Raw genomic sequence first — 19019 nt, 5'->3', positions numbered from 1 at the left:
TAGCTATGTTAGGTAGGAAATTAGGCATGAGCAACAAGCAGTGGCCTAGCCGAAAAGGATGCAAGCTGATCTCTAAACCCCATCCTAAACACACCCAGGAGAGCTCACAGATATGCTACAAAAATAACCACAGAGACTTTTCCAACTCCTGCACATGCACCCTAGGCACATAGTGAATACAAACTAACCACAAGGGCTTCTTCAAGTAACCTTAAACAGCTAGGAGCCCATTAAGCGCTCATAAATACTCATAATATGTATGGATTTATGAATTTTTACATAGTCATAAATATGTATGTGTTCATATATACATATATCTGATTGTACAAACTGAATGATGGGAAAGACATGCACAACAGAGACTGTGGCTGTGTAACTTGCAAGTGCCAACTAGCCTTGAGGGTATGCTCTTTCCTGATAGGTGGTGAGTACAGGCCCTATTTTGCACAGGACAGAACCAAGAGGAAGAGACAGGAAGTATAAAAGGAGAAGCCAAGAGGGATTGTTATGATTCCTTTCAGGTTGGCCCACTTCCACGTCTCTTTAATAAATATTCTGTCTGCTTGAGCTATAACTGAACTGCAACTTTTCTGTTGTTTCAAACCCTTTAGTCCATCATTCTAAATCTTTGTTACTATGAGACAAGAACCAAAGGTGAGAAACAAACCAACCTGATGGTTAAATAAATAAATGTATGATACGCCAATTATGGAGCATTATTTTTCTGTTTGAAATTTTCCACTATAGGAATAAACCTCAATAGAAATGTTATGGGCTACTAGGACTCCACAGGAATGCAGACTGGAAAACAGTTACTTTATGGTGTTTGCAAAAGAAACCCCAGAAGTTTATTAATAAATTTCACTCATATCTGGGCAAGTTATTTTACTACACTTGTTCTTCCTATAATTCTCCTTCCCCAGATTCTAGACATTTCAATCAAGCAAGGCTAAAAACAAAAAAAAAAATTAAATTTTCATTGTCGCTAGAATAGTTTAATGTCAATAACCTTTAAATCTTCAAATACTTAAGTGTCCTCCAGAGGGCTTGCTGAAATGGAGACTCGGGTCCTGCCCTTCAAGGAATGTGATTCAGTGTTGGGACTGAAAACTCATTTTTAACAATAATCTAGATGAGTCTGAGGCAAGTGCTCATGAACCATTCTTTGAAAAATTCTTTGGAAATTTTGAGAACTAGACAGTTCCATGGCTATTGCATAGGAGCTCTTCTTAGAAAACTATTTACGTTGATTAACTTTACAACTCGAGGTCCTAAAAACACCCTTTTAAGGCTCTGCAATAGATTTCTTCTCAACCAATCATTGAATTGGATCTCCTAATCACCAATAGAGCTTTGCCAAGAGAACGCACTGGTCATAGCAAACACCCTCTTCCAACAACACAAGAAAAGACTCTACACATGGACATCACCAGATGGCCAACACCAAAATCAGATTGATTATATTCTTTGCAGCCAAAGATGGAGAAGCTCTATACAGTCAGCAAAAACAAGACCAGGAGCTGACTGTGGTTCAGATCATGAACTCCTTATGCTGTATTCAAACTTAAATAGGAGAAAGTAGGGAAAACCACTAGATCGTTCAGTTATGACCTAAACCAAACCCCTTACAATCATACAGTGGATGTGAGAAATAGATTTGAGACACTAGATCTGATAGAGTGTCTGATGAACTATGGATCGAGGTTCGTGACATTGTATAGGAGACAGAGATCAAGACCATCCCCATGGAAAAGAAATGCAAAAAAGCAAAATGGCTGTCTGATGAGGCCTTATAAATAGCTGTGAAATGAAGAGAAGCAAAGAGCAAAGGGGAAAAGGAAAGATATACCCATTTGAATGCAGAGTTCCAAAGAATAGCAAGGAGAGAAAAGAAAGCCTTCCTCAGTGATCAGTGCAGAGAAATAGAGGAAAACAATAGAGTGGGAAAGACTAGAGATCTCTTCAAGAAAATTAGAGATACCAAGGGAACATTTCATGCAAAGATGGGTTCAATAAAGGACAGAAATGGTATGGACCTAACAGAAGCAGAAGATATTAAGAAGAGGTGGCAAGAATACACAGAAGAACTATACAATAAAGATCTTCATGACTCAGATGATAACAATGGTGTGATCACTCACCAAGAGCCAGACATGCTGGAATGTGAAGTCAAGTGGGCCTTAGGAAGCATCACTATGAACAAAGCTAGTGGAGGTGATGGAATACCAGTTCAGCTATTTCAAATCCTGAAAGATGATGCTGTGAAAGTGCTGCACTCAATATGTCAGCAAATTTGAAAAACTCAGCAGTGGCCACAGGACTGGAAAAGGTCAGTCTTCATTCCAATTCCAAAGAAAGGCAATGCCAAAGAATGCTCAAACTACCTCACAATTGCACTCATCTCACATGCTGGTAGAGTAATGCTCAAAATTCTCCAAGCCAGGCTTCAGCAATATGTGAACCGTGAACTTCCTGATGTTCAAGCTGGTTTTAGAAAAGGCAGCAGAACCAGAGATCAAATTGCCAACATCCGCTGGATCATGGAGAAAGCAAGAGAGTTCCAGAAAAACATCTATTTCTGCTTTATTGACTATGCCAAAGCCGCATGGATCACAATAAACTGTGGAAAATTCTGTGGGAATACCAGACTATCTGATGTGCCTCTTGAGAAACCTGTATGCAGGTCAGGAAGCAACAGTTAGAACTGGACATGGAACAACAGACTGGTTCCAAATAGGAAAAGGAGTACGTCAAGGCTGTATATTGTCACCCTGCTTATTTAACTTATATGAAGAGTACATCATGAGAAACACTGGGCTGGATGAAGCACAGGCTGGAACTAAGATTTCTGGGAGAAATAACAATAACCTCAGATATGCAGATGATGCCACCCTTATGGCAGAAAGTGAAGAAGAAGAAGTAAAGAGCTTCTTGATGAAAGTGAAAGAAGATAGTGAAAAAGTTGGCTTAAAGATCAACATTCAGAAAACAAAGATCATGGCATCGGGTCCCATCACTTCATGGGAAATAGAGAAACAGCAGCTGACTTTATTTATTTATTTATTTAGCTCCAAAATCATGCAGATGGTGATTGCAGCCATGAAATTAAAAGATGCTTGCTCCTTGTAAAGAAAGTTATGACCAACCTAGACAGCATATTAAAAAACAGAGACATTACTTTGCCAACAAATGTCCATCTAGTCAAGGCTATGGTTTTTTCAGTAGTCAAGTATGGATGTGATAGTTGGACTATAAAGAAAGCTGAGTGCTAAAGAACTGATGCTTTTGAACTGTGGTGTTGGAGAAGACTCTTGAGAGTCCCTTGGACTGCAAGGAGATCCAACCAGTCCATTCTAAAGCAAATCAGTCCTGGGTGTTCATTGGAAGGACTGATGCTGAAGCTGAAACTCCAATACTTTGGCCACCTGATGCGAAGAGCTGACTCATTTGAAAAGACCCTGATGCTGGAAAAGATTGACGGCAGGAGGAGAAGGGGACAACAGAGGATGAGATGGTTGGATGGCATCACTGACTCAAGGGACATGAGTTTGGGTAGCCCTCGGGAGTTGGTGATGGACAGGGAGGCCTGGCATGCTGCAGTCCCTGTCGTCTCAAAGAGTCAGACACAACTGAGCGACTGAACTGAAATGAACTGAATCACCTATTTTTCCATCTGTTATAAAACTAGTCAATGATTAGATTTTAGGCCCAGGTGTTCAATTATTTATCACTACTATATTCCACTGTCGTGAAATAATTTCAACACAGAACTTCTGGAAGCCTTCACTAATATTCCACCAGCCTTTGATTCCCTAATCTGGAGTGTCCTTTGAGGCAAGCTGGTGTGAGTTCACTGCAAATACCAATCTTACTGCTTCCATACATTCTGTACAATAATAGTGATGTCACACCAGGATGGGTCACAGGGATCTGTCGACAGATCAAACTTTCAAGTGGCATAAAACAGGACTGTATCATCTGATCCCTCTTGTTTTCAGCTGATTCTTACATAAACTGATACAGCTTTTAGATTAATTAATGCAACTGTCACCATAAATATGACAATCATTCTACTCTTTCTGATGGCACACATTTGGGTTTTGTTTTATAGTGCAATTTTTCTCAAGAACTAAGATAGGACTTCCTTGGTAGTTTAGTGGTTAAGAATCCACCAGCCAATCCAGGGAACATAGGTTCAACCCCTGGTCCAGGAAGATTCCACATGCCATAACCATGCACCACAGCAACTGAGCCTGGGCACCACAACTACTGAGCTTGCACACTCTAGAACCCATGCTCTGCAACCAGAGAAGACACCACAATAAGAAGTTTGCACACCACAACTAGAGAGTAGCTCCAAGTCACTGCAACTAGAATAAGTTCATGTGCAGCAATGAAGGTTCAGCACAGTCAAAAATAAATAAATTAGAATAAGAACTTAAATAGCAGCTGAACATTTTCTTTTAATTGTTGATGGGGTAATAATTTTACTGACATCAACTGTAGGGAATCCTAGAGCATAGCTCCAAGAAGCCTTTTCTGAACTGGCAGCACTGGGTTAAGGACCCTTCTGTGTACTGCCATTGCTCTTTATTTTAGCATTTATCATCCTCTCTTGTAGTTAGGTATTGATATCTGAACTTAAGATGAAACACACTCTCCCCAGAGCCTTATAGGGTGCCTAGGACACCCCACTCCAGTACTCTTGCCTGGAAAATTCCATGGACGGAGGAGCCTGGTAGGCTGCAGTCCATGGGGCCGCTAAGAGTCGGACACGACTGAGCGACTTCACTTTCACTTTTCACTTTCATGCATTGGAGAAGGAAATGGCAACCCACTCCAATGTTCTTGCCTGGAGAATCCCAGGGACGGCGGAGCCTGGTGGGCTGCCATCTATGGGGTCGCACAAAGTCGGACATGACTGAAGCGACTTAGCAGCAGCAGCAGCAGGACACAAAAGTAGCTTAATAAATTTTTGCTGTAAAAATTAATAAATAAAATGAAAAGCATTGAATTAAGGAAGCATTCTTTGCTATCTAAGCAAAGAACACACCAAATAGCCCCATCTTACTTACTCAGCCTACAACTTTACTTTTAAATTTTGCTCTTAAAATATCCATCCAAATATAGCTCTCCTCAAACAACATTCTAGAAGGGTGCCCACTCAAGTTTTTTCAGAATCAACATAGCTAATTATCTTTAGCTTTGTTGTTGAAAATATCTTTTTGTGTTAACATGCACTTTTATGTTAATTCCACTGACATAAAAATCCTGTATAATGGATGTTTTTTTATAACTGTCATGACTGTATCTCTTCCATGATAATACCTTTTGGTAAGGTATATGGATACTTGTGGAGAAGGCAATGGCAACCCACTCCAGTACTCTTCCTGGAAAATCCCATGGACAGAGAAGCCTGGTAGGCTGTCTCTATGTCCCCATGCAGTCCATGGGGTCGCCAAGAGTCAGACACAACTGAGCAACTTCACTCTCGCTTTTCACTTTCATCCATTGGAGAAGGAAATGGCAACCCACTCCAGCATTCTTGCCTGGAGAATCCCAGGGACGGGGGAGCTTGGTGGGCTGCCATCCATGGGGTCACACAGAGTCAGACACCACTGAAGTGACTTAGCAGCAGCAGCATGGATACTTGACAAGTGTAAAAGAATTCTTAAGCTGATTTCACATTTTTAATGTATTGGGTTCACGTGTATATATTTCTATGTACCTGTGGGTATGAGCTAAGTCACTTCAGTGGTGTCCTATTCTTTGCAACCCTATGGACTGTAGCCCACCAGGTTCCTCTGTCCTTGGAATTTCCCAAGCAAGAACACTGGAGTGGGTTGCCATTGCCTTCTCCAGAGGATCTTCCTGACCCAGGGATCAAACTTGCACCTCTTATGTCTCCTGCATTGGCAAGCAGGTTCTTTACCACTAATACCACCTGGGAAGCCCGTTTATATGTACATGTATGTGCAAATAGCTACTTATCTATATAATAGCATTTGTTTATATCAAATTAGTTTAAAAATCAGTCTATACTACCTGCCAGTATATGAAACTAACATTACTCTTCCTGACTTTGGATGTAAATGGCCACATACAGAATGGAAAGTGAAACTGTCAAGGCACTGCAAGCAAAGAACAGAGTCCTTAGGTCTTTCCCAACAGTACTGCCCCTGGTGTCAGTCTCTACCTAGTACGTAGGGGTGGAGCTACAGGGAACTGGCCTGGATCAAGTCTGAACAGGTAGGTATTTCATTCTGACACATGGTGAGATTCTACAAATTTCTGTACAGTGACTCTCTGCTAAAGATCTAAATTTATGTCATGAGAGGCAATACAGCATGGTGATTCTGGAACTAGACAGCCTGGATTCTGGCAGAATAACTTCAGGCAAGTTGTTTAACTTCTCTGTGCTTCTGATTTCTTATTTTTAATTCATGGATGATAATGGTGGTGGAATAAAATAAGACGATGTTGCTGATGATATAACGTTCCTTATAGAGTTGTGACAATTAAATTAATCAATTACTACATGTAAGGCATTTAGGATAATGCCAGGGAAAGAGTTAATGCCCAGTAAATGTAACTTACCCATCATTGCCATTACCTCATCTCCAGTTGAGTCTGGGCTGTGACAAGTGAGGCATAAGGAGACTTTCACTCCTAGGTGCTGATCCTACACCTGCATAACCCTGGGAGTGAATGGCTCATTAAATTTTTCATCCTGGGTGCTTCATTTACTTCATTCTAGATTTGGTCCTACCTGAAATGTCTGACAAATCCAAGGTGATCAGGGTAGAGGAGTATTCTAGGATTGCCCTTAATTAATGCAATATGAAAGAAAAGAGGGTGTCGCCCTACCTTTCCATAACTCCAGTTTAATCAGTTCTCAGCAAATATTCATGAACTAAAAAACCAATTACAAATGAAAGACTATTTGAATCATGACTGATGCATTTTTCCAAATGTAGCATTCTCACTTTGGGTCAGGTGGATTCATATAGTCTGGGATCCTCTTAGGAGACTATTGTTCACCAAGTTACTATTGTGCACTTAGACCTCCTATTTTATGCTGAAGACTGGGTTTACCTGCTGAATGTAGCTAATGAGGGAGTTTTTGTTATCCTCCCAGTAGTTCTTCAAAGTCTCTTCAGGTGGAAACTTTTCACAGCTAAGCTCCACAGTAATCTCAAAGCAGTTGCTGCTGAGGTAATTGAAATCTTGCATTCCTGCCAAAACACCAAATGAAAAGTTAAATTATGCATGTGGTGACTAGAACCCACACCGACTGTTCTGCTGACAGCTAGGTAAATACTGTACCAATCCATGCATCTTGAGGAGACTGTGGGAAATTGCAAGTGAAATCACCTACTATATGAGAAGGAACAACATACTTGGGGGATAGTTACCACTTCACAAGCACAAGCAGTCATTTAGTGTAATGTATTGCTGTTGATAGTCCTAAAGCAAGTATCAGCCACATTCCACAGTGCTGGAATCAACTTCAAAGACAACAGGAGAGTGACATCATCAAAAAGGTGAAGCAGGAATTTTCTACTGTCTTCCCTCCCCCCAAAAATACAAATCTTAACAATTACCCATGAATAGAATGTGTTTGTGGAAGTTCAGGAATCTAATGGAAAAGTTAAAGCACACTATTGGAGAAAAAAATTCAAGACTGGACACGTTGAAGTGAGGAAGAGGAACAGTTTCACTTTACCTGTATCACCTCCTTCCCTAAGGTGGGGTAGCTTAGTGCCAAAGAAACCTAATTAGTAATATGAAAACATATAAAAACATACAACATATTGGTAAAGGTAAGTATATAGTTAGATTCAGAATATTCTAGTACTGTAATATGAAAGTGTATTACTCACTTTACTATAAAGTTTTTTAAATATTAAAAATAAGTATAGCTACAATAATCTGTTCATAGATACACAAAATGGAAAGATGTAAATTGTGACATCAAAACATAAAATGTGGGGTAAAGTTTTGCTTGCAATCAAAGTTAAGTTGTTGACAGCCTAAAATGGACTATTACACTATATGATGTTTTATGTAAGCCACATAGTAACCATAAAGCAAAAACCTATTCAAAAACAGTAAAGATAAAAGAATCAAAGCATACCATTGTAGAAAATCATCAATTCATAAAGAAAGACAGCAAGAGAAGAAGAAAGGAACAAGGTAACTTCAAAACAGAAAACGACAATACAGCAAGGCCTTACCTATCAATAATTATTTTAAATGTAAACAGATTAAATTCTTTAATCAAAAGGCATAGAGTAGCTGAATAGATTAAAAAAAAAAATAAGACCCAACTATGTGGTGCCTACAAGAAACTCACTTCAGGTTTAAGAACACACATAAGCTCAAAGTGAAGGGATGACAAAAGATATTCAGTGCTTATGAAAACCAAAAGAGAGAAGAGGTAGCAGTACTTTTCTCAGACAAAATAGAGTTTAAGCCAAAAACTGTAATAAGAGACAAATATCATTATATTTTGATAAAGGGGTCAATTCATCAAAGGATGATACAACTATCAAAAATACACAAACACTCAATATTGGAGTATTTAAATATATTAAGCAAATACTAATAGGTCTGAAAAGAGGAATGACCACAGTACTATAACAGTAGGGGACTTCAGTATCCTACTTCCAATAATGGATAACTAGACGATCCATACAGTCTCAGCAAGGGAACACTGGCCTTGAACTATACTTTATATTATATGAACCTAATAGCCATACAGAACAAGCCATCCAACATGGAACATTCTCTAGGATAGATCATATCATAGGTTACAAAAAAAATCTCAGCAGACTAGGGTAGGCTGAAATCATGCCAACTATTTTTTCCAACCACAATGGTACAGAACTAGAAATCATAACAAGAGAAAAACTAGAAAATTCACAAACATGTAGAAAAGTAAACAACACACACTTGAACAAGTCAAAGAGAAACCAAATATTGAACAATGAAATAGTAACAACCTACCAAAACTTATGAGATGTAGCAAAAGCAATCCTAAGAAAGAAAATTATTATGATAAATGCTTACATTTAAAAGAAAAAAGAAATATGTAAAATAAATTATTTAATCTTACACTTTAAGAAAACTAGAAAATGAACAAATCAAGCACAAAATTGCAGAAGGATGGGAATAACAAGGGTCAAAGCAGAAATAAATGAAATAGAGGCAGGGAAAAGATAAGAAAAGATAAATAAATAAAGATAAATAAAATAAAATAAAGATAAATAAAAATAAAAAATATAAATAAAAGAAAAGATAAATCTAAGGGCTGTTTTTTTTATTTTCTCTTATGTTTTATTTATTTTAATTGGAGAATAATTGCTTTACAATATTGTGATTTTTTTTTTGCCACACATTAACATGAATCAGCCATGGGTACACATGACTGGTTTTTGAAAAAGATAAAATAGACAAAGCTGTAGTTAGACTTACCAAGAATAAAAGAAAGGGGAGACATTTCAACTAATACCATAGAAATGCAAAGGATCATAAAAGACTGTGAACAATTATAAGCCAACACCTGGACAACCTAGAAGAAATGGATACATTCCCAGAAACATACAACTTACCAAGACTGAACCAGGAAGAAACAGAAAATCAAAACAAATCAATTACTAATAGGGAAATTGAATCAGTAATCAAAAACTTTGCAAAAAGGAAAGCCCAGAATCAGGTTTCACTGATGAATTCTACCAAACATTTAAAGAAGAATTAACATCAATCCTCATCAAAATCTTCCAAAAAAAAACTGAAGAGAAGGGAACACTCTCAAAGTTTTTTTTACAAGTCCAGCATAATGCTGATTTCAAAGCCAGATAAGGATACTACAGAAAAAGAAATTACAGGCTAATTATCATGATGAATAAAGATGCAAAAATTCTCAACAAAAAATTAGCAAACTGAATTCAACAGCACATAAAAAACATCATACACCATGATTGAGTGAAATTTATCCCTAGGATGCAAGGATGGTTCAACAAAGACAAATCAACAAATATAATATACTGCATTAATAGAATGAAAGATAAAAATTAAGTGATCATCTCAAAATATGAAGAAAAATCACCTGAAAAAATTCAGCATGTTTTAATGATAAAAACTCTCAACAGGTTGGGTAGAAAAGGAACATACTTTAACATAATAAAGTCCATATATGACAATTCCACAACTAACATACTCAATGTCGAAAGATTTAAAGCTTCTCCTTTAAGATCAAGAACAAGACAAGGAAGTCTACTCTCACCATTCCTATTCAATATAGTTTTAGAAGTCCTAGCCAGAGAAATGAAGCAAGAATAATAAATAAAAGACACACATGTTAGAAAGGAAGAAGTAAAATTATCTCTGTCTGTAATGATATGACTTTATATAAAGAAAACACTAGAGACTACCAAGCACATACACACACACACAAAACTATTCGGACTAATAAAATAATTCATTAAAGTTTCAGGATACCAAATCAACATACAAAGATCAGTTACATTTCTATCTGCTAACAAAAACTATCCAACAAACATATAAAGAAATCAATCTCACAATAGCAACAAAAACAGTAAAATACTTAGGAACAAATTTAACCAAGGAGATGAAAGAGCTGAACAAAGAAAACTATAAGACAGTGATAAAAAAAAAAAGAAAGAAATGAAAGAAGGTACAATGATAATGGAAAGATATCCGATGTTCATAAATTTAATACTGTTAAAATATCCATAGCACTCAAAACTGTCTATAGATTGAATACAATCCCTATCAAAATCTCAATGACGTTTTTGACAAAGCTAGCAGAAAAATATCCTAAAATGCATATAGAATCACAAAAGACACTGAGTAGCCAAAACAATCTTGAAAAAAAAGAACAAAGAAAAAATAAGAACTTCTTTATTTCAAGTGAAAAGTGAAAGTGTTAGTCACTCAGTCATGTCCAACTGTGCAACCCCATGGACTGTAGCCAACCAGATTCCTCTGTCCATGGAATTCTCCAGGCAAGAATACTGGAATGGGTAGCCATTTCCTACTCCAGGGGATCTTCTCAACCCAGTGATTGAACCCAGGCTACCTGCATTGCAAGTCATACTACCAAACTAAAATAATCAAAAGTTTGGTATCAGCATAAAAACAGACACATATCACTGAACAAAATCAAGAATGAGCCCAGAAATAAACCTGATATATACAGCCAACTAAGGAGATCAGTCCTGGGTGTTCTTTGGAAGGAATGATGCTAAAGCTGAAACTCCAGTACTTTGGCCATCTCATGCGAAGAGTTGACTCATTGGAAAAGACTGATGTTGGGAGGGATTGGGGGCAGGAGGAGAAGGGGAAGACAGAGGATGAGATGGCTGGATGGCATCACTGACTCGATGGACGTGAGTCTCAGTGAACTCCGGGAGTTGGTGATGGACAGGGAGGCCTGGTGTGCTGCAATTTATGGGGTTGCAAAGAGTAGGACACAACTGAGAGACTGAACTGAAATGAACTGAATATTTGATAACAGAACCAAGAATGCTCAATGGAAATAAGATAGTCTCTTTAATAAAACGTTTTGAGAAAACTTGATACATACCTGTAAAAGCAACAAATGGGACTTTTATCTTACACTAACACAAAAATTAATTTAAAATGGGTTAAAGGATTAAATTCAAGACTTTGAACTATAAAGTTCCTAGCAGGAAACAGAGAAAAAACTCCCAACATTGGTCTTAACTAAATTTGTGGGGTATGACACCAAAAGTTTTAGATTAGTGCAAAAGTGTTTGTGGTTTTGCATTGTTGAATTTTGTCATTTGATACTGCAATGCATTGTTAAATAAATGTGGTTATGTTATACATCATTTTACTGCGCAATGTCTAGCTTTATGTTTTTTGCTAATGCCATTACTTGCTGTTTATTTTATATTTATTTTAGACTATAGAAATGATGTTAGACAAAAAGCAAATTTGAGTGATCTTCTGATTTGAGTTCAAAATGGGTCATAAAGCAGTGGAGACAACTTGCAATAACAATGCATTTAGCACAGGAACTGCTAGTTCAGTTCAGTTCAGTCGCTCAGTCGTGACCGACTCTTTGTGACCCCATGAATCGCAGCACGCCAGGCCTCCCTGTCCATCACCATCTCCCGGAGTTCACTCAAACTCATGTCCATCGAGTCGGTGTTGCCATCCAGCCATCTCATCCTTTGTCGTCCCCTTTTCTTCCTGCCCCCAATCCCTCACAGCATCAGAGTCTTTTCCAATGAGTCAACCATTCTCATGAGGTGGCCAAAGTACTGGAGTTTCAGCTTTAGCATCATTCCTTCCAAAGAAATCCCAGGGCTGATCTCCTTCAGAATGGACTGGCTGGATCTCCTTGCAGTCCAAGGGACTCTCAAGAGTCTTCTCCAATACCACAGTTCAAAAGCATCAATTCTTCAGCGCTCAGCTTTCTTCACAATGAACATACAATGCAGCAATAGTTCAAGAGGTTTGACAATGGAGACAAGACCCTTGAAGATGAGGAGCACAGTGGCTGGCCTTTGGAAGTTGACAATGACCAACTGATAAGATCATCAACACTGACCCTCTTACAACTACATGAGAAGTTGATGAACACTCAACATTAATCATTCTACAGTCATGAGGCATTTGAAGCAAATTGAAAAGGTGAAAAAGTTCAATAAGTGAGCTGATTGAAAATTTTAAAAAATTATTTTATGTGTCATCTTCTCTTATTCTACATAACAACAATGAATCATTTCTCAATCAGATTGTGATATGCAACAAAAAGTGGATTTTACACAACAATAACTGGCAATAGCCAGCTCAGTGGTTGGACCAAGAAGAAGCTCCAAAGCACTTCCTAAAGTCAAACTTGCATCAAAAAAAGATCATGGTCACTGTTTAGTGGTCTTTTGCCATCTGATCCACCACAGCTTTCTGAATTTTGGCAAAACCATTATATCGGAGAAGTATGCTCAGCAAATTAATGAGATGCACTGAAAACTGCAATGCCTGCATCTCGCATTGGTCAATGGAAAGGGCCCAATACTTCTATATGACAACACCCAACCACACATCACACAACAAATGCTTCAAAAGTTGAATGAATTGGGCTATGAAGTTTGGCCTCGTCCACCATATTCATCTGACTTCTTGCCAACCATCTACCACTTCTTCAAGCATCTTGAGAGAGGTAAGCAGGTTGATAGGCAGTCCAGGGCCCTTTAAGGAGAAGGTGAATATTCTCACTCATTCTTTCCTTAAGCCTTGTGCAACAATGTATCTTGCCCAAAAGAACTGGCTTTTCTTTAGATCTGGAGCTAATGAATATACAGCAGCCATACATTTTACTCAAGGAAAATGCTTTTCTTAGACCCCATTATGCTTTTCTTGGGCTCTATGTTAATGATTATAATTGTAACAAATCTTGTCTGGGAAACTGTTTCTCAGTAACAATATATCTCATTCATAAATATATTGCCAGGAACTTATTCCTTCTGGCTAAGCTTGTACTGAAGTTATCTCAGGATGCATGCCTTGGGAGAGGGTCTGGTAGAACTTTTACAACCTTGAGGTATTCTTTTTATCTATTCTCAGCATCCAGTTGAAAAGTATATAATGCTCTGCTTCAACTAGTGAGTTGGGTACTCTTTCTATCACTTTCTGATGTCAGAAGCTTCTATGTCAGAAGCTTTCTCTGTCCTATCAGTTATATAAAATGTTGCTGCACAAAGCTCTGAGTGACTGAGACTGTGTTGGTTCCAGAGTTAAATCTTCTCCTTCGGAGACCACAAACTTGGCACCAAACACCATAAGCTATCAATCTCAATAACGTTTTACAAAGAAAATGCTTCCACAACCACCAAGAGGCAGAAAAGGCTTTCCTAGAGTTTGCTGAATCCCAAAGCATGGATTTTTATGTTTTAAGAATAAACAAACTTATTTCTTGTTGGCAAAAATGTGTTGATTGTAATGGTTCCTATTTTGACTAATAAACATGTATTTGAGCCTAATTATAATAATTTAAAATTCACAGTCTGAAACAATTTTGTTTGCACCAACTTAATACACGTAACAAAAGCAAAAATTGATAAGTGGGACTGCATCAAACTGAAAGCTTCTGCACAGCAAAAGATACAGTCAACAAAATGAAAAGGCAATTTAAGGAATGAGAGAAAGTATTTCCAAATCATATATTGGATAAGGAGCTAATATTGAAAATATGTAAGGAATTCATACAACTCAAGATAGATTAAAAAAAAAAAAAAACTTGATTAAATAATGGGCAAAAGATCTGAATAGACATTTTTCCAAAGAAGACACACAGATGGCCTACAGGCACATGAAAAGATGTTCAACATCATTAGTCATCAGAGAAATGCAAATGAAAACCACAAGAGATATCATCTCACACTTGTCAGAATGGCTATCTTCAAAAAGAACACAAATAACATCAGTGGACAAGAATGCAGAGAAGAACCCTCCAACACTGTTGTAGGAAATGCAAATTGGTACAGATACTACAGAAAACAGTATGAAGCTTTCTGAACAAACTAAGAATAGAAATACCATATAGCCTGACATACATCCAAAAAGAGACAAAAATACTACTTCAAAAATACACATACACCCCAACATTCAAGCAGCATTATTTATACTTGACAGGATATGAAAGCAACCTAAGTGTCCATCAACAGATGAGTGGATGAAGATGTGGTATATATACACAATGGAATACTACTCAGCCATAAAAAAGAATGAAAATTTGTCATTTGCAACAACATGGATGGACTTGGAGGGTATTATGCCTAGTGAAATAAGTCATACAGAGAAAGAAAAATACTGTATGTCCCTTATACATGGGATCTAAAAAATAAAGCAGTGAATATAATAACAAGGAAAAAAAAAAAAACAGATTCACAGATATAGAGAACTAACTAGTGGTTACCAGTGGAGACAGCAAGGAGGGGAGGGGAAAGATTGGGGAAGGAGATTCAGTTCAGTTCAGTCACTCAGTCATGTCTGACTCTTTGGGACCCCATTAATCACAGCATGCCAGGCCTGCCTGTCCATCACCAACTCCCAGAGTTCACTCAAACTCACGTCCATCAAGTCAGTGATGCCATCCAGACATCTCATCCTTTGTTGTTCCCTTTTCCTCCTGCCCCCAATCTTTCCCAGCATCAGAGTCTTTTCCAATGAGTCAACTCTTCACAAGAGGTGGCCAAAGTACTAGAATTTCAGCATTAGCATCATTCCTTCCAAAGAACACCCAAGACTGATCTCCTTTAGAATGGACTGGTTGGATCTCCTTGCAGTACAAGGGATTCTCAAGAGTCTTCTCCACCACCAAAGTTCAAAAGCATCAGTTCTTCGGTGCTCAGCTTTCTTCATAGTCCAACTCTCACATCCATACATGACCACTGGAAAAACCATAGCCTTGACTAGACGGACTTTTGTTGGCAAAGGAATGTCTCTGCTTTTCAATATGCTATCTAGGTTGGTCATAACTTTTCTTCCAAGGAGTAAGCATCTTTTAATTTCATGGCTCCAATCACCATCTGCAGTGATTTTGGAGCCCAAAAAAATAAAGCCTGACACTTTCCCCATCTATTTCCCATGAAGTGATGGAACCAGATGCTATGATCTTCGTTTTCTGAATGTTGAGCTTTAAGCCAACTTTTTCACTTTCCTCTTTCACTTTCATCAAGAGGCTTTTTAGTTTCTCTTCACTTTCTGCCATAAGGGTGGTGTTATCTGCATATCTGAGGTTATTAATATTTCTCCCGGCAATCTTGATTCCAGCTTGTGCTTCTACCAGCCCAGTGTTTCTCATGATGTACTCTGCATAGAAGTTAAATAAGCAGGGTGACAATATACAGCCTTGACGTACTCCTTTTCCTATTTGGAACCAGTCTGTTGTTCCATGTCCAGTTCTAACTGTTGCTTCCTGACCTGCATATAGGTTTCTCAAGAGGCAGGTCAAGCGGTCTGGTATTCCCATCTCTTGAAGAATTTTCCACAGTTTATTGTGATCCACACAGTCAAAAGCTTTGGCATAGTCGATAAAGCAGAAATAGATGTTTTTCTGGAACTCTCTTGCTTTTCCCATGATCCAGCGGATGTTGGCAATTTGATCTCTGGTTCCTCTGCCTTTTCTAAAACCAGCTTGAACATCTGGAAGTTCACGGTTCATGTATTGCTGAAGCCTGGCTTGGAGAACTTTGAGCATTATTTTTCTAGCGTGTGAGATGAGTGCAATTGTGTGGTAGTTTGAGGATTCTTTGGCATTGCCTTTCTTTGGGATTGGAATAAAAACTGACCTTTTCCAGTCCTGTGGCCACTGCTGAGTTTTCCAAATTTGCTGGCATATTGAGTGCAGCAGAGGTACAAATTATTACATATAAAATAAATAAGCTACAAGGATATATTTTATACCATAGGTAAGACAGCCAATATTTTATATGGCGACCCACTCCAATATCCCTGACTGAAAAAATCATATGGATAGAGGAGCCTAGCAGGCTACAGTCCATGGTGTCACACATAGTCAGATATGACTGAGCAACTGAGCACAAAGAAATTGAGTACAACCTTTAAAAATTCTGAATCACTATGTTGTACACCTGTAACTTACATAATATTGTACATCAACTATCTCAATTTTAAATAAAACAAGATAAACATATATAATAAAGAAAATATCTGAAAGAATATATTTATCAAGGCATAATTCAACCAAAAAAAGAAAAAAAAAGCATATTAAACCAAACAAGTCCTATAATTAGCCAGTACTGCTACTGTCCTAATTCTCTTTTCACTATTCTTTTAGGTGGGCCACAGAAAATTGTTCTTAGGCAGAGGAAAAAAATGGTATCTTTACATTTCACTCTTTATCCTTGTTAGAGGTGATACTACACAACTGTGAGTGATCCAGGTAGCCAGAAAAATGAGAGCTCTTCAAAGTTCATACTCGAACAGAGAGCCATAAGAGCTGCCTTGATGTCTAGAACTGCTTCCTGCAGCTGTGCTGAGGTGGGTTTTTCCATGTCCAGACTCAATAAAATGTGTAGAGCTTCCTGAACTGATAATAGAACTTACTGCAGTAATGAATACAAAATAAACATCCCATATGAAGTGGAACTTATTAAATAAAAACAAAAGGTATGTGAACCAAGATATGCTAGAGGCCAAAGCCAGCCCTCTAAAATACACATTTACATATGTCAAACCATGACTAACATATAATCATGATGGTATCTTGTTCCCTAAGGCCAGAATTTGAAAACTAGGGTAATTAACAATGTTCAATTTGTATTTTCCCAGTGGATATCTTCAGTTCCTTTCCTACATCTCTTCTACATCTCAAACTCATGTCCATTGAGTCGGTAATGCCATCCAACCATCTCATCCTCTCTTGTCCCTTTCTCCTCCTGGCTTCAATCTTTCCCAGCATCAGGGTCTTTTCCAATGAGTCGGTTCTTCTCATCACGTGGCCAAAGTACTGGAGTTTCAGCTTCAGCATCAATCCTTCTAATAAGTATTCAAGACTGATTTCCTTTAGGGTTGACTGGTTGAATCTCCTTGCAATCCAAGAGACTCTCAAGAGTCTTCTCCCACACCACAGTTCAAAAGCTAAATATAAATGGTAATTATTTTTTAAAAGTCACTACTCACATGAAGAGTGAAAGGGAAACTCACCTCCAGGCACGCTGTACCATGCAGCACCATTGGTCGTTCCTTCTACAAAGCTGCTGTCATCATCATTCTTGCGACATGGGGGCCGATCTGGGTCCGACATTGGGGGGTTGAAGGATGAGTATGCCCGAGCTAAGCTTTGGAAGATGTCGTCATCTGGGCAGGAGCTGTATTCATGAGCACTACCTGGAAAACAAAGCCACAACACTAAAGAAACTGACACAAACCAACTAGTACTGCATGTTTTCTGGAGATTGATTTAGTGTTGATCTCCTGCTGATACATTTTTAGCTACATCACTATGGGAAAGGAGTGAAGGCTTAAGTACTCAACAATTACACTTAGTTTTCTTTCAGGTTTTATAAGGTCCACTGCTGATACTGCAAAGTAGAAATTGAGTAGAATGTACATTCTTCTAATGAATTGAAAGCTTCACAAGAAAAGAGATAAGCACATAGTAAATTGGACTTGGGAAGACAGTAAGGAGATTTCCATTGTTAAAATTTTTAATTTATAAATTGCACCTGTACAAATCCAATAGGCACTGTGAACCACTGTCACACATATTCTTCAGTATCTGAATTTACAGTTTTTAAAAACCTCCTACTACTGAAATAAATAATATCTATTTTGGTACACAGTATTCTTATTCTGTATTATCAAGTATGCCAGTCCTTTAAATTTCCAAGCTATTGACGAACCATAAAGTCTAAATTTCAAAAGTTTCCTGTGTGGGTGCTTTCAAATTGTGGTGCTGGAGAAGACTCTTGAGCATTCCTTGGACAGCAAGAAGGTCAACCCAGTCAGTCCTAAAGGAAATCAACACTAAACATTCATTGGAAACACTGATGCTGAAGCTGAAGCTCCAATACTTTGGCAAGCTGATGTGAAGAGCTGACTCACTAGAATAGACTCTGATGCTAAGAAAGACTGAGGGCAGGAGGAATAGGGGATGACAGAGGATGAGATGGTTGGATGGTATCACCAACTCAATGGATATGAATTTGAGCAAACTCCGGGAGACAGTGAAGGACAGGGAAGCCTGGCATGCTGCAGTCCACAGGGTCACAAAGAATCAGACATGACTTAGAGGCTGAACAACAACAATATCCTGTATTACAAAGACCTAACTCTTCAAAGTCTCCTGAAAATTTATTCAAAAAGGGTAATTTCTTGGAACAACAAAAATTAAGCTGAGAACATCTATCTGGCTAAAGTTTGCTGTGTCTGGAGATTAGCTAAAACTAGTTAAAGAAAATCAAAGCATCACTTCTTCTCCCTGACACCACCAAGAAACA

The 19019-nt window shown here is 38.1% G+C and overlaps 1 protein-coding gene across 2 annotated transcripts in view; it reads right to left on the bottom strand.

Annotated features, from left to right (window-relative positions):
* Positions 1 to 19019, bottom strand: part of CPE (carboxypeptidase E) — a 152402-nt gene that overhangs the window by 19485 nt on the left and 113898 nt on the right. For both annotated transcript variants that reach the window (XM_019978002.2, XM_019978001.2), the window contains exons 5-6: positions 17725 to 17907; positions 7096 to 7235 (exon numbers count right to left, since the gene is read on the bottom strand). In XM_019978002.2, coding sequence (XP_019833561.2) covers positions 7096 to 7235; positions 17725 to 17907 — 323 coding nt within the window. The remainder of the gene's footprint in view (positions 1 to 7095; positions 7236 to 17724; positions 17908 to 19019) is intronic.

The sequence above is a fragment of the Bos indicus genome, chromosome 17 (assembly GCF_029378745.1).
Source record: "Bos indicus isolate NIAB-ARS_2022 breed Sahiwal x Tharparkar chromosome 17, NIAB-ARS_B.indTharparkar_mat_pri_1.0, whole genome shotgun sequence".
NCBI lineage: Eukaryota > Metazoa > Chordata > Mammalia > Artiodactyla > Bovidae > Bos > Bos indicus.
The sequence above is the reverse complement of the archived record's forward strand: the minus strand, read 5'-3'. Positions and strand labels throughout refer to the sequence as shown.